Below are 13,531 nucleotides of genomic sequence, written 5' to 3'. Positions count from 1 at the left end.
AATATCATAATCTTTATTTATAGACCTTTCAAATCACAAAAAACAAAGCACTTTGTAACTCATTAAATAGAAGCAATAAATACAATGTGAGGCATGCAGAATAAAAGCAAAATCATAAAAGGGAGACTTAGAACAGTAATAAAGGTTGTTACATAAAAGCAAGACAATACAGATATGATCTTAAGATCTTAAAAATGATCCGTAAAAGCATATAATCACTAAAACCAGCTAACAAGTGTGTAAATGCTAAAATCAGACTGATGTGACCGTGCCTTTTGTTTTCCGTCTCTTTAAGTTCTTCTGTGCTCTTCTCTTAGCTCTCCCTTACAAAAGTAATAACTGATCCAAAAGGGTGCCCATTTTCATGTTTTGCTAGGCCTTTGGCTCAGACCAGCTGTCCTGATTTGCATCGGGGAAAAAGTCTCTCAGTCTGCAGGAAGTACGAGAGAAGCATAGAGGAGGTGGGTTAAACGGAGAGGACGGGGGAGCTGTGACACTAGAGAACTAGAGAGTGGAGGCGATGGTGACAGGAAGAGGCGAGAATGCCAGGGAGGAGAGGGGAGGCGTCCACGGTCGACAGGTAAAAACGGTGTAGGCAGGTGAGGAGGGATGAGGGAGGCATGTTCCACGTGGATGGAAGAGTTACTACCTGTCATCACGTGTAATGTTTCTATACAAGAGCTGTTTTGGCCTCCTCTCGGGTATTGTCGTGGATCTATAAGCAGAAAGAGACAAAGAGCATAAGTGTCTCTCTCTCTCTGCCTCTCTCTCGCTCTAGCTGTGTGTGCATGGAGGACTTGGTATGGTCATGGCTGCTTGCCCACTCTGTTTTAGCCGCCACTGTGCCACACGAGCCACTCTGTTGGACAGCATGTTCTCTGCCGTACGAGTCCAGAGAAGAGCAGCCGAGCAGAATGACACGAGCCTCAGCAGCCTGCCAAACAATGCTGTGGATGGCTGAATGCACTAAAATATACAGGATACACCCTGACACACACATACACATACACACATATACAATACTATGCATGCACGCTCAGAGAAGCAGACCAGTACCCTAACACACATACATTTGCACATATCCAGGCTACCGAATAGAATAACAGAGTCCAAACACGCACTCACACACACACACTTGAGCTGGTGGCTTAATACTCCTGATGTATTCCTCAAGGCAAAGTACAGGGACACACACACACATTTATATACCCATAGATGAAGAAGGCAATTTTACACAATTCATCTATGAGTCAGAAGGCTGTTGCCAAAACCAGCAAGGCACAAAATTGTCTCTATTTTTATACATTTTGGCTGATTCTGGACTGACGAGATGGCTGTTTGAAGCAATGCTATCAGTCTTCCCATATATGAATATATAATAATATAATATAGATATAATATAATATTATAATATAATATAATATAATTAATATAATAATAGATATATATATATAAATATATATAAATATATAGATATATATATATATATATATATATAATATAATAATATATATATATATATATATATATATATAAACAATAATTCAGTTAAGTTGTTTGCAGGGAAAATATGTTTGCATCCAGGCTACAGATTCCGAGGGGTCCTGAAAAATTTAACACAGTGAGTTTTTTTCCTGACAGTCTTCGCACTGACAGAGATATGCATGCTGGGTAAACAAGGTCACCCAGTGGCTTGAAATGCTGTATCATGATGTCTCCCATTAGACATTTTCTTGATCTGCAAAATCAATCAAAACCTACTGGGAGAAGCTAATGACAGGCAAGCTATTATCTATGCACCAGATGTGGTTATGACATGATGTCAGTTGGCTCTGTTAGCTTGTTGAAATCAGCAATATGTGTTTTAAGCCCAGTGACAAGCACAAACTGACACACTTAACAATTAAAACATTGACGGAAGAGTGGCTGGTGAATGGAGCTGTGTGCAGATATCTGCCGTAATCAGAAACGAGCCTGCGTGAAGGGTGACAGAAATTATTTCAGCATCAGATTTTTCAGATTGTAAAATAACTACCGGTACACTTGTATAAATTATACAGCGAAAGTCTTCAGCATGTAGCCAAAGGCCAGAGCTGTACTCAGCACATTCCTCTGTCTCTTCCATTCAGTCCTGGTGCTCCAGATAAGCTCACCTGGTAATGAAGTTAAGTCTAGTAGCAGCATTCATTGAACCTGCAGTAAAAGAAGTCTGTCATTTTAAATGGAAGACGGGCTGAGCGTTTACTGACCTTCAGGGCTGTCAGTAACACCCTGAAGCTTCGTCTTCATTTATTCATTTCAGGTTTGACTTTTTGTACAAAGGGATGCCGTAGTTTGTCAAGCGTGAGATGACAAAACGAATTACATGCCCTGGAGAACAATGACAATAAATAAGTGCAGATTAGTTATCAGCAGTGTTAGTCTTCATTCACCATTTCTATTTCCATTATGACAACAACGAGTAATCTGCATTAGGCTGAAAACTAAGGATTTTATTTTTAGTGCTGAGAAAATTGCTCCAATTACGGTTTATTTTATGTACTGTGTAATGTATCACTACGTATTTTTTTCTGTTTGCTACAGAATCTGTCTCCTTCCTTCTCCTTTTATCCTACCATCTCCCCCTCTCCCTCTCTCCCTCTCTCCCTCAGACACACAGAGTTTCCCTATCAGAATCTAGTCTCAGTGTTGTCTTTCTGCTGCTTTCATCTCTATCTGTTGAATAGAGATGAAAGCGGCAGATCAGATCCCACCACCTAATTTAAATGTGCTTTTGCGAACCAGAATTTTAATGAATAGCAGAGCATTTAAGAATTTCTACACACTAAGTAGATGTGTTAGAAATCAGGGGTCATGGTCCAGGCCCCTCGTGGGTACATACAAATAGGCGGTGAATGGTAAACTAAGGTGCTTTTACATAGAATCAAAGAGTCCTCTAACAATGCTGCACAATGGCAATCCCTCGCAGATTACATGTGTTCCCATGCCAACTGGCACCAGCACAGTACACAAGGCAAGAGACAGACCCACGGAGACCTTGCTGGCTTTATTGTAGAATTAAGATCAATATGAATGTATGCACCAGCTGAGGGCAGACATTCTCAAACTATCTGAACGTACTCCCACGCACACACACAGGCAGGAACACACACACGCATTCATAAGCAGCGCTTTACAGCAGCACACGGATCCCGAAGACTCGCTTCTCCATCTTAACCACGAGAGACCTGCCTAAGTGACAACAATTAGCCAGCTCAGTTCAAACTAATTGAAGTCATTTACATAATACATGCCTGCCAAAACATTCATCTGTGGACAATTCAAGCAGGTCTGTGTCATGTTGTCACAACCTGATGTTAACCCACCCCCCACTGTGATAAATGATCCCCAAAGTAAGGCAATTGCTTATCCCTCACATAAGGACGTTGTCATCTGGGGCAGGTTTTTTGTTGTTGTGTTTTTGTTTTTAAAAATAAAATTATGGATTGCATTTGCCAGCGCAGACACATTGTCATGTTTACCATCCGTCCCATTACGCATGGAATTACTCCAAGGTTGGAAACAAGCAGCCTCATTTGTGTGACACTAAGCTGCAGTGGTCTAGCAGAGCGCATGTTTTATTGGCCTGTTGTTTGGGAGAGCTGCTTTTGACAGGAAGCTGGGCGATAAATGAAATAGATGGCTTGATAAAAAGCTTGCCGTACAGAATTTTTCACGCTGGATTTTTTATTTATTTTTTTTTTTAAATCACGCTGCCAGCTCATAACAGAGATCTGTTCTCTGGGTGATTTATGAAATCAATTTGTCTTGTTATCAGCAGCCAGCCTTTGTGAGATATAATCAGAGCACATGCATTCGACTTTGGGGTAGAGTGAGACGGGGGATGGCGTGCATGTGTGTGTTAACAGACATGTTGAAAACAACAATCAGTCATTCTCGGCATTCAAGCCACTGCATCGTGCTGTGAATCATAGGACAATGATGCATTGAGAGTTGATTAAATTTGGCAACAGAATAAAAGGATTTTCTAAATATTCGTGTCAGACTCTGTAGGTTTCCTGTGTTTTGTGCGGTGTAATGGCCTATTCATGTCAGCTGCCACTGGAGGATCTGCTCTAATGCACTCAACAGGCCCACGCCATCCTTCTGCCTGTGCCTCTGTGATCGGCCCCAACCCTTTACTCATGCGTGGAGTGGAAAAACTCAAAAAAAAAAAAAAAAAAAAAAAGACCATCACACATACGGTGCATTATTTGCAGTATAGTTTGTGTGTGTGCAAACATTAGATTTCTCTCAGCTCCACAGCTCTTTTCTTTCAGTCAAGCAGAACTCTCCAAATGTCATTCAAGACTGTGCTCCATGTTCTTGGCAGCAGAGCATGGAGCACAATTGGCCTAGTCAGCCTAATGTGCTTTAGACCTTCTCTTCATGCCTTCCCTGGAGAAGCAGAGGGAAATGCTGTTTTGACATCGCTATCTGTCTCGTTTGGGGAAAGAATGATATGAAAAAGAATTAGGTTCCCTCTCGTGTATTCCGGTTCAGGAACAGATAAGCAGTTTGTTTTGCCAAAGACGTCAAAGCGGCGAATCAGAAGTGACAGCAGAGGGGATGAGATATTTCAAGATACGTCTTGATGGATGCAGGTTAATCTTAAGCCTGCCAGATGTGTCAAGGATTTGCGAACACCTCATGGAGTAACTCTCACTGTGCTGCTCTTTAATTCTCTACCCCATCTCCCCCTTTTTGTCTGTTTCTACAGTGAAATTTGAGGACTGCCAGCGCAGCAGGGAGGTGGGCTTTGTCAGCAACGACCCCAACTTCAGCATCAGGCCTGATGGGACAGTGTATGCCGAGCAGGAGGTGGCTAACCTGTCAGAGCCTGTCCAGTTCATGGTGACGGCCCGGGGGCTCCATGACCCACACATCTGGGAGACTACTGTTAAACTAGCCCTGGCCGGGCATCCTCATCCTTCAGCTCTGACAAAGGTAACGCTGATGGCACCATGGCAATGGTTTCCTCAGATTAAACTGGCAAGTTGATCAACTGTAAAATAATAAATTTACATTACACACTGCTAACTATAAAGTGGGTGTTTATTACTAAACTACCTATTGTCTGCTTGACCATTGCTGTAAACTAGCATGATGTTTTCCCATCTGACACTAAGGTGTCATCTGCCCAAATAAACTTTCCACAGGTGGAAGATGTTGAGTTTGAGTTGATCTGGACATGTGATCATATTGGTGTAGGAAACATTCAGGTAACGGGCTTCTCATTTAAAGCATTATTTTTTAACTTTTAGCCAATAATTATCACTGCTGAAGGATTATACTAAAGCAGCCAATTCATAATAATTCCATAAGGGATCAAATGAAACCATTGCTGTCTATTTGGTTAATGTGCTCATGGTGCACTCAGCCAAAAATAGATTGTGAGCATGATACCTAACATTTAATTAATCTTGCATTTCATTTTCACATTGTAGAAACAGGTTGTGAAAATTAATTTTGACTGCACTCAAAATTGCCTAATCACCCCAGAAATGCTGTTTCAAGATCTTTGTTTTAGTTATTTTCAACTTTGGTTACTTGCAAGTGTTAAACCTAATTACTTTTGGGGATTTAAGAGGATTTGACACTGGATTTGGATTGAATAAAATGCTGTTAAACCACAATCCTAAGTTGTTTTCTGATTAGATGTGCTTGATTGTTTGTTACAGAAAGTGCAGAGCATCTTCCTAAAAATTAGTTAAGACAGAAGATCACTTTTGCAAAACAACTAAAAACATAAACAGGGTGAAATGCAATTAAGATTCCCTCTAAAGATCAGAACCATTAATGCCGCATTCCTTTAAGATTTACTTTTCTCTGTGTCCATCTGACCCTGCATGTATACATCCTTACGTATCATGTACACAGAGTTTGTGTTTCCAGCGGTCACTATGGTAAGACTTTATAACAGCAGTTAACATGCTGTGCTTCTGTGTATGTGACAAATAGAGACATTTGCTCTATTTGCTACCAAAGTTCTATTAGCCGACAGAGACTGTAAAACTACACAGGACCAAATCTATAGCCACCGTTACTGACTTCCACTACTGGGCTGCACTTTGTTGAGCGACAAACCCATTATCATTTTTTCTGCACTACTTGTTGAACGCCATTGGGCTTAATGTTCAGTCATGTTTCTAATCATGACAAAAAGCCCAAGACTCATGTAGCTAAAGCAATTGTAGAGTGGGGATTAAAATTCTGCCTACTCCTGGCAGTGCAATAATGGAGACTGGAAAATAATTGACATTGATTGAGCTAATGTTCCACTCTAGCGGAGTCTGCGAGGACCAGGTGATGTAGTTTCAGCATATAATTATGTTCCCCACATAGTGGAGCTAGAGAAAGATTCAATAATTGAACAAGAAATAAATGTGTTTCCTCTAATCATATGGAAATTTGAAAAACAGCTTTTATTTGTACAGTACAGTGTGCATTTGTTTTTTGTTTTTTTGTTTTTTTTTATGCCAGAACAGTGTTTACATGTGTACTTGTCACTTTCTTCCTCAGATGTTATAAATAGGTACAGTAGAATTTAGTTGCTACCTCCTGGTTCTCCCTGAGGAGAAAGAAAAATAAATACTTGTTTCATTAAGAGCATGGCCATAAAGAAATGTAAGTTATTGAAATACAATATGTGCTAAAGAATAATGTGAAAAAGAATTTACTTGTTGCTTGTTACTTACTGTTTTGTCCAATACTACCATTTGTGATACAGCACTTTAAAACTGTATAAACTGCATACAATATAAGGAATTGAGTGAAACATTGAGTGTCAACCTCCTCGACTCTGAATTCACCCTCTTAAACAGTTTGTCCTCACTGACATCTACTATTTATGACTTGAGTGGGAAGGGTGACATTTAGAAGTAATCATAGTTTAACTGTAGACCTATTCGGTCTTGTTGATGCTTTCTTTTTGTTACATTTTGTACTCTCCAGAATTTAACATCCATTACACAGCTTCATTTGTCATGGAAGAGGCACAAAATCGGTCCAGCAGAGTCTGGTTTGAATCTGTGATCTGCTATAACGTCAGACGGCCCTGCAGACAAGGCTCTGACTGTGTTGGCAAGGTCATGTTGTTCAGACTGTTCCCTGCTGCCTTACCCAATCTCACTCCTTCAGTTTGAAAGTTTGTATGTTTGAACAACAGAAAAAAACACTAATAGTCATAACGGAAACACATATTACCCAAAACCACTACCCCATAATTTATGGTACGGTGGAGTTTAATGCTAATCTAGTGGCTAAGAGGCTGAGTAGGCTCCTGCTCCAAAGAGTTTAAAAAGTTTATGATGTTTATTAACCAAAATAGCAACAACAAATTAAATCGGCATAACAACGAACTGAACTATACCATATGAAATTAGAGCTAAAACGATAAGAAGTGAGACCTGATAATAAATAGTGGAATAGTAAGTGTAGGTATGAAAGTACACGACCCCTGATTACTATCGCACACAGCATTTTATTTTGAAAATCAACTAGATTCTCTATGCAGTTTGTGTGTCTAACTACCAACCAGCTCTATCGATTGATTTGGAGGGTCACGGCGTCCATCAAAAATAAAACATTCTGTATTCTCGGCTCTTGGAAAGCTTCTTCTGGGACTCTTCTGAAATGCACAGTGGTACTTCTGGTGGGGTTACAAACATCTAGAATGGCTGCAGTCCGAAAGTGTTGCAGCCGTGAAATCTAGCTGTTAATTGATAAATTAACAGCTAGATTTCATGGCTAACATGATAATGTTAACATGATAATGTTACCATGCCAACATTTGACATGTGCTTCTAGTTGAAGCGGAGGGGAATGTCATTAGTTTTGCAGGTAGTGAATTTAAATGTAGACAGGTAGTAAAAAGTCATCACTGAAGTGATTACAGCTCATTCTTGTGTGAACATGTATGTGAATTGTCCGGTGCATTATAACAAGTAGAACTAAATGTGTGTCTGTGTCTGTGGTGTGTAATATATTTGGCCCTAATTTCATCACAAAGTGGCGCTCATAGAGAAGAGAGTCCCATCTGCTCTAAATGAGATTCTGTAAATTTGAATTTGTTTGCAAAAATGAACTTGCGGGTTTGAGTTTGGACACTTTTAGAGGTAAGATCCAAAACAGCAGCAGCAGTGAGATAGAAAGCTAAACTGTCCCATATTTGTTTTCCTTTGATATACAACATTGTAAACCAGAGATGTCAGTAAGTCATTTAACAGGAGTGTCCTGTGTGCACTTTAGTGCAATGACTTTACATGATTTCTGGGAATGGAAGTTTAAACTTATTAGTAATATTTGTGTGCAGTGCAGTGTTTTGTGAACTGTGTCGCTCCTTTTCTTTTCCAGTTCGGTAAACACACACAGAGGTGAGTAGTTGTTATCTGAGCCCATCTCTTTGTTCTGTAAGTCAATAGTTATTTTAGAAAAGAGGTAATCATAATCGCATCGCCTAACCGCAACCTATCTCTGCACTATCAACATGGCAATGGCAGAAGAGGATATAAACAGCTCAGGATATCCTCTTCTTCCCAATGGCGATTAAAAGACAGACAGATCATTTTGTTCACTCGCTTTGTGTAGACACGGATGATGTGTAGAGAGAGATGCTGCTGTAAATTGGATGCTCACTTCATTTCTACTCAGATGATTTGGTTTCAACACAGAATATACCGTGGATTTCTTCTGTTGTTATGCTTGCTTTGTTGTATAGCACCAGTGAGAGTACACTGATTTACTTTTAACAACTGGTTGAGTTTCTCACTGCGCTGTTCTAGTAGCAGAAATTAGCATACTTGGAATGTGCTCCATGATCGACCAGCTCATTTTAGTATTTAATTTTCCGGTGTACAATACCATAGCAATTGAAGTGTAGAGCATCTCTGGCCTGAGAGCCCTTTCCATTGTGTTTATGTACTCAGGTTATCACACCTCACACAGGTAGGGCCTCTCGTTGAGTGCTCTCCAACTCGTACTGATTTCATGGCACATTGGTTTGCCTTCTCCACCAGCTTAGAGCCCATCAGTTATGCACCACTGGATTTGGAGCCGACTGGTTGCCGTAGCGGGTTTTAGTGCTTATTTGATTTGCATTTTAACCACACACTCCCCAGACGGCGTCACCTGTTCAAGGTAGATTACAGCGAAGGCCAGCAGCAGGGTGCAACGTAGGTCCCTGGAAGGTCGACTGGTCACAAAAAGCTGCACCGACAGGGTTGGATGGTGGCGCTTTTCCTGCTTTAACTTTGTGATTATAGCCTGATTATGTTGACAATCCACAGTGGAAGCTGCAAGTCTTAACAGACAAATAGCAGCTATAAAATATTTTTTATAAAGTTGGATTTAAATGTTATTTTTCTTTACTTTAGTTTTGTAAAGATCTCATGAGAGAACACTGTCCTTACTGAGGAATAGCACTGTGATAACTTTTTTTTTATCATAGTGAACCAGCAAAGGGAATTCCAGCACAAGAGCAAAAGACCTGAATCAAATGTTTTCAGAGCCACACTGAACTGAGAATGGGCAAAGAGCACACACTCTTATTGTATTGTTCTGCCTGTTTGTCAGACTGATAACCTCCAGATGTCAGCTCCAGGGCTCGGGGGCTGCAGGCCTAAAGAATGTCCCAGCAATGTGCAGGCTGCCTGGGAGCAGAGAGCTGCCAGCTGGCCCTGGTTGCCTCTGGGTTTCAGGGACACGCTAACTGAGTCCCTGTCATGTGTTTGTGCACATACACACCCTGGGACAAATACACTTGCACATATGTTCATGCATTATTTTTACACATTTTTTTTTTGCATGCACACACATGCTTGCATCAAGGCCCGCACACATGAGTTCCCATTATGAGCACACGAGCATAACTGAACACACTACACACACACACACACACACACACACACACACACACACACAAACAACAAAAACTTCCAAACCCTAATAAGCACCTAGCTTCCTGGCGGCCCATAGAGACCTTGTTCCAGTTTTTCTTTTTTCCCTTTATCTCTGCTGTTGTCACAATGCCAACAGCCTGTCATCTGCCATGCTGTTTGAAACTGACAGTCACATGCAGCCTCTGCACTGATATCATCCACAAGCAGACTTACAATAAAGAACCTCTGCCTTTCATTATGTATCAGAGTCTGTCTCTCTGCCGGACCGTCTCTCTTCTTCATTTCTATTTTGGCAACATTTCCAAAGGAATGTTGGGAAACGACCAATCGCATGCTTCAGCTTCGTTATGGTCAGGCCTGATGGGCTGTCTTCAGCAGCAGGCTGATTGGCGTACAGAGCAACTATTCAGGCATTGTGTTTTTCTGCCGATAAGACAGACAAGGACTTTATCATGTAGCAGCACAATGCCTGCCAAAGCAGCAGTATCATATATGTTACAGTATAACTCTCCACATGAATGAACATAGAGCGTCCTGATGATTCATTGTGATCTGCCAGAGAGAGGCTTGTTTCCTCTGTTGCATGTTTGTTTGTTTTTCCACACGCTTGTTTGTTTTCCCTTGTTTTTTGTTTGTTTCAAATGAGCATCTGCAAATATGCACACGGCCACAGAAACACACACACATTCACAGACAGAGACTAATTCCACCTGCTGCCCGTGGAGGGGGCTGGCAGCACCCTGTCTCCCCCGTGCCAGTTGGTACCTGTGAGTGTTTTGGATGAGTGGCGCTGGAACGAGAGTTATCTTATCTTGGAAACACATCTGGTCCCCTCGTTCCTCTTTCTGTCCTCTAACCATCCACCCAGTTGCCCTGCTCCCTCTACGTCAGCCTCCTGCCCAGCTAAACCCTCAACCCGTGGCTATCCAGAGCTCTGAGCTGTGAATGTGTGAAGTTAAAACAAAAGATGAAAAATATACGCTGCGTTTGCTCAGGTGTAGCTTACAGTCTGCAAAGCAGGTGTATGTTGATATGGTGAACTGCCGGCCTGCGTTTGGCATGGCATCATCCATCCGTGGTTGCTCGTGTGCACGTGTGCCCTCGCCTGTATGACTTCGTGGTGTGTGTTCCAGGCGGGATGAACAGGCGGATTTCCACTGTGCTTCAGGTGACAGCAGCACACTGCCAGTGAGTGTGTGTGTGTACACAGGGCGCAGAGACAACAATAGGATTAGGTGGATTACAGCAATACAACCATCTTACACAGGAGGACACCATGGAGGATCGGGGGGAAAAACACTCAGTCTTCTAACCCTTATTTCACCAGGCAAAATGAGTAAGAACACAATCTTCTCTCTGCAGCTATAGCTGGAGGGGTTGAATCTACACCCATACATTCCTATAGGAGTTGCCTATAAACCTGTGGTCTTATATGATGTTCAAAGCTACCTCAACAACAAAAAGTACTGCAGACATCTGAACTAACCTACCATGGCGTGTTTTTAATGTCTCATCAACGTGTGTGACATTTTGATTTGCTCGTCTTATAAATGATTGCTGCATCTCCTATGCACCCCGTTATTGTTATTAGGTATTGATGGTATTTTATCAGCACCTGTTTTGACCTGAGAGGACAGGCAGAAATAATATTGTCCTGGGAAGTCTATGCGGGGATGCAGCACAGGTGCACCTCAGTGGACAAAACCCAGCCATGTAGCCTGGGGGTGGTCTGGCTTTCTTAGGCAGAAGCTGAGGCCTCAGGCAGGCTGTGTTTGTCTTGCCAAGGGCCTCATGAAATATGATGAAGCAGCATTCAGAAAAGTGTTTATATTTCTTTGTGTTTGACTCTCTGTCACTCTCCCAAAATGGGTTTATTGTTAGCTTGACACCCAGTATTTTAGTTTCAATTTTAGCAGAGTGGGAAACTTGTCTTTTTCAGCGCTTTATACGTTCATCTTCCAACCTGTCGTGACAAAATAGCATTCTTCAAATTATAACATGCACAGGTTATTCAGTGAGAGATGTGGCATGATATGATGTGTTTTTCTTTTCAGGTTGGCATTGAAGAAATGCTGTCAAGAGTCTGGGATTCCCAACCCAGAGTTATCAAGTTTTCTCGAAAACATCAGAGAAGCTCCTCTGCCAATGGACTGAGGCGACAGAAGAGAGACTGGGTCATCCCGCCTATCAATGTGCCTGAAAACTCCCGAGGACCCTTCCCCCACATGCTTGTCAGAGTGAGTGGCAGTTTGTATCATTTCACCAAATACCACATATCTTTTCCTGATGCAGAATGTTTTTGGTTCACCACAAAAATAGTGTCTTTCCAAGAAAAACTAGCCAACCCTTATATTTTCAGGTACTTACTCAGGCCAGGGAAGAGGGGGGAGTGGAGAATATAGAGTAATGTCTCTTACAATCACCATGAGGCCAAGAAACTCAAGATTCTGATATTTTCTATCAAGCACACCCAACAGGCTAAAAGTGCTGCTCTTGTCTCCAATTTAAACCATGATGCCAAATGATTTGTCCAAAAAAAAGAAGCTCGTCTGGAAAGCACAACAAATATGCACTTCATGCTTGGTCCCAAGAGAACAGAACTTAAGATTACTCTGGAGTATTCTCTCTCAGTAGCGTCTCTCCTCCTGTTAATATAGCTGGTAGACTGGTTTTCACATCACAGTACATCCCTTTGTAGATTCCACTGGCGATCACGACAGCCATATTGTTGTGAGTTTGGGGAGCCCATAGAATCCCCAAACTGAGAGTAATGTTTGTTAAAGAAATGCTTTTGAAAGCAGGCCATTTGATGAAGCCAGCAGCAACAAACAAAGCAGTTTAACATAATTTTTATTTATATTTGTTGTGATGGATGCTAATGATTTCAGCTAATTTCAGTTTACAGTGGAGGAACTAGTATGCATTTACTTAGAGTAATACAGTTGCATGCATAGTTTAGCTTATGCAAAGTTGCACATTAAATACTAAGCACACAAAAGATGAAAATATTGTCAATCTTCTTTCTGCTCGCTTAAATGATTTAGTTTGGGTTTTGAGTGTAACACCATAAAGAGACAGGAACAGATGAATGAGAGACAGGGTGATGACATCTGACCAAAATCACGTTGGAAATGTAAATGTTACATGAAACGTTCATTCATACTCATGACTGAAAGAAATATGCATGTTTGCCATAAAGCCGTGCATAAACATAGTTTTCTTTTAATTATAGTAATTGTGAAAATTGAGTTAAGTAAGACTTCCCTAGATGAAGACACACTTAATTGACTTGAATATGATTAGTTCTGTCAGTTTCTCATGAAGAGAGCAGCAAAGAAAAAAACACAATTTACCCGTAGCATTTTAAAGGTCCTCAAATAGCACCATAGCTGTCACTCATATACATTAGTTATAGTACACAGTTGTCATTATTCATCAGGAATTATAGTCAGCAGTCATTTAGTTTATAACCCTAAAGCAGATTTAAAATTTGAAATAAATTATAAAATTACAGGGTCATAGAAATGATCAAGAAATGTCAAAGCTGAAAAAATAAAATGTATAGTACTAAACTAAACTGGTCATTAAAAGAA

General features: G+C 41.0%; 1 protein-coding gene across 2 annotated transcripts in view; it reads left to right on the top strand.

Annotated features, from left to right (window-relative positions):
* The window catches only part of cdh4 (cadherin 4, type 1, R-cadherin (retinal)), a 179,808-nt gene that overhangs the window by 107,657 nt on the left and 58,620 nt on the right, over positions 1-13,531 (top strand). For both annotated transcript variants that reach the window (XM_019268399.2, XM_010755587.3), the window contains exons 4-5: positions 4,760-4,986; positions 11,993-12,175. In XM_019268399.2, the coding sequence (XP_019123944.1) occupies positions 4,760-4,986; positions 11,993-12,175 (410 nt within the window). The remainder of the gene's footprint in view (positions 1-4,759; positions 4,987-11,992; positions 12,176-13,531) is intronic.

This window comes from Larimichthys crocea, chromosome VI, assembly GCF_000972845.2.
Source record: "Larimichthys crocea isolate SSNF chromosome VI, L_crocea_2.0, whole genome shotgun sequence".
Taxonomy (NCBI): Eukaryota; Metazoa; Chordata; class Actinopteri; family Sciaenidae; genus Larimichthys; species Larimichthys crocea.
Note: the sequence above shows the minus strand (reverse complement) of the source record. Positions and strands in the feature narration are given on the sequence as shown.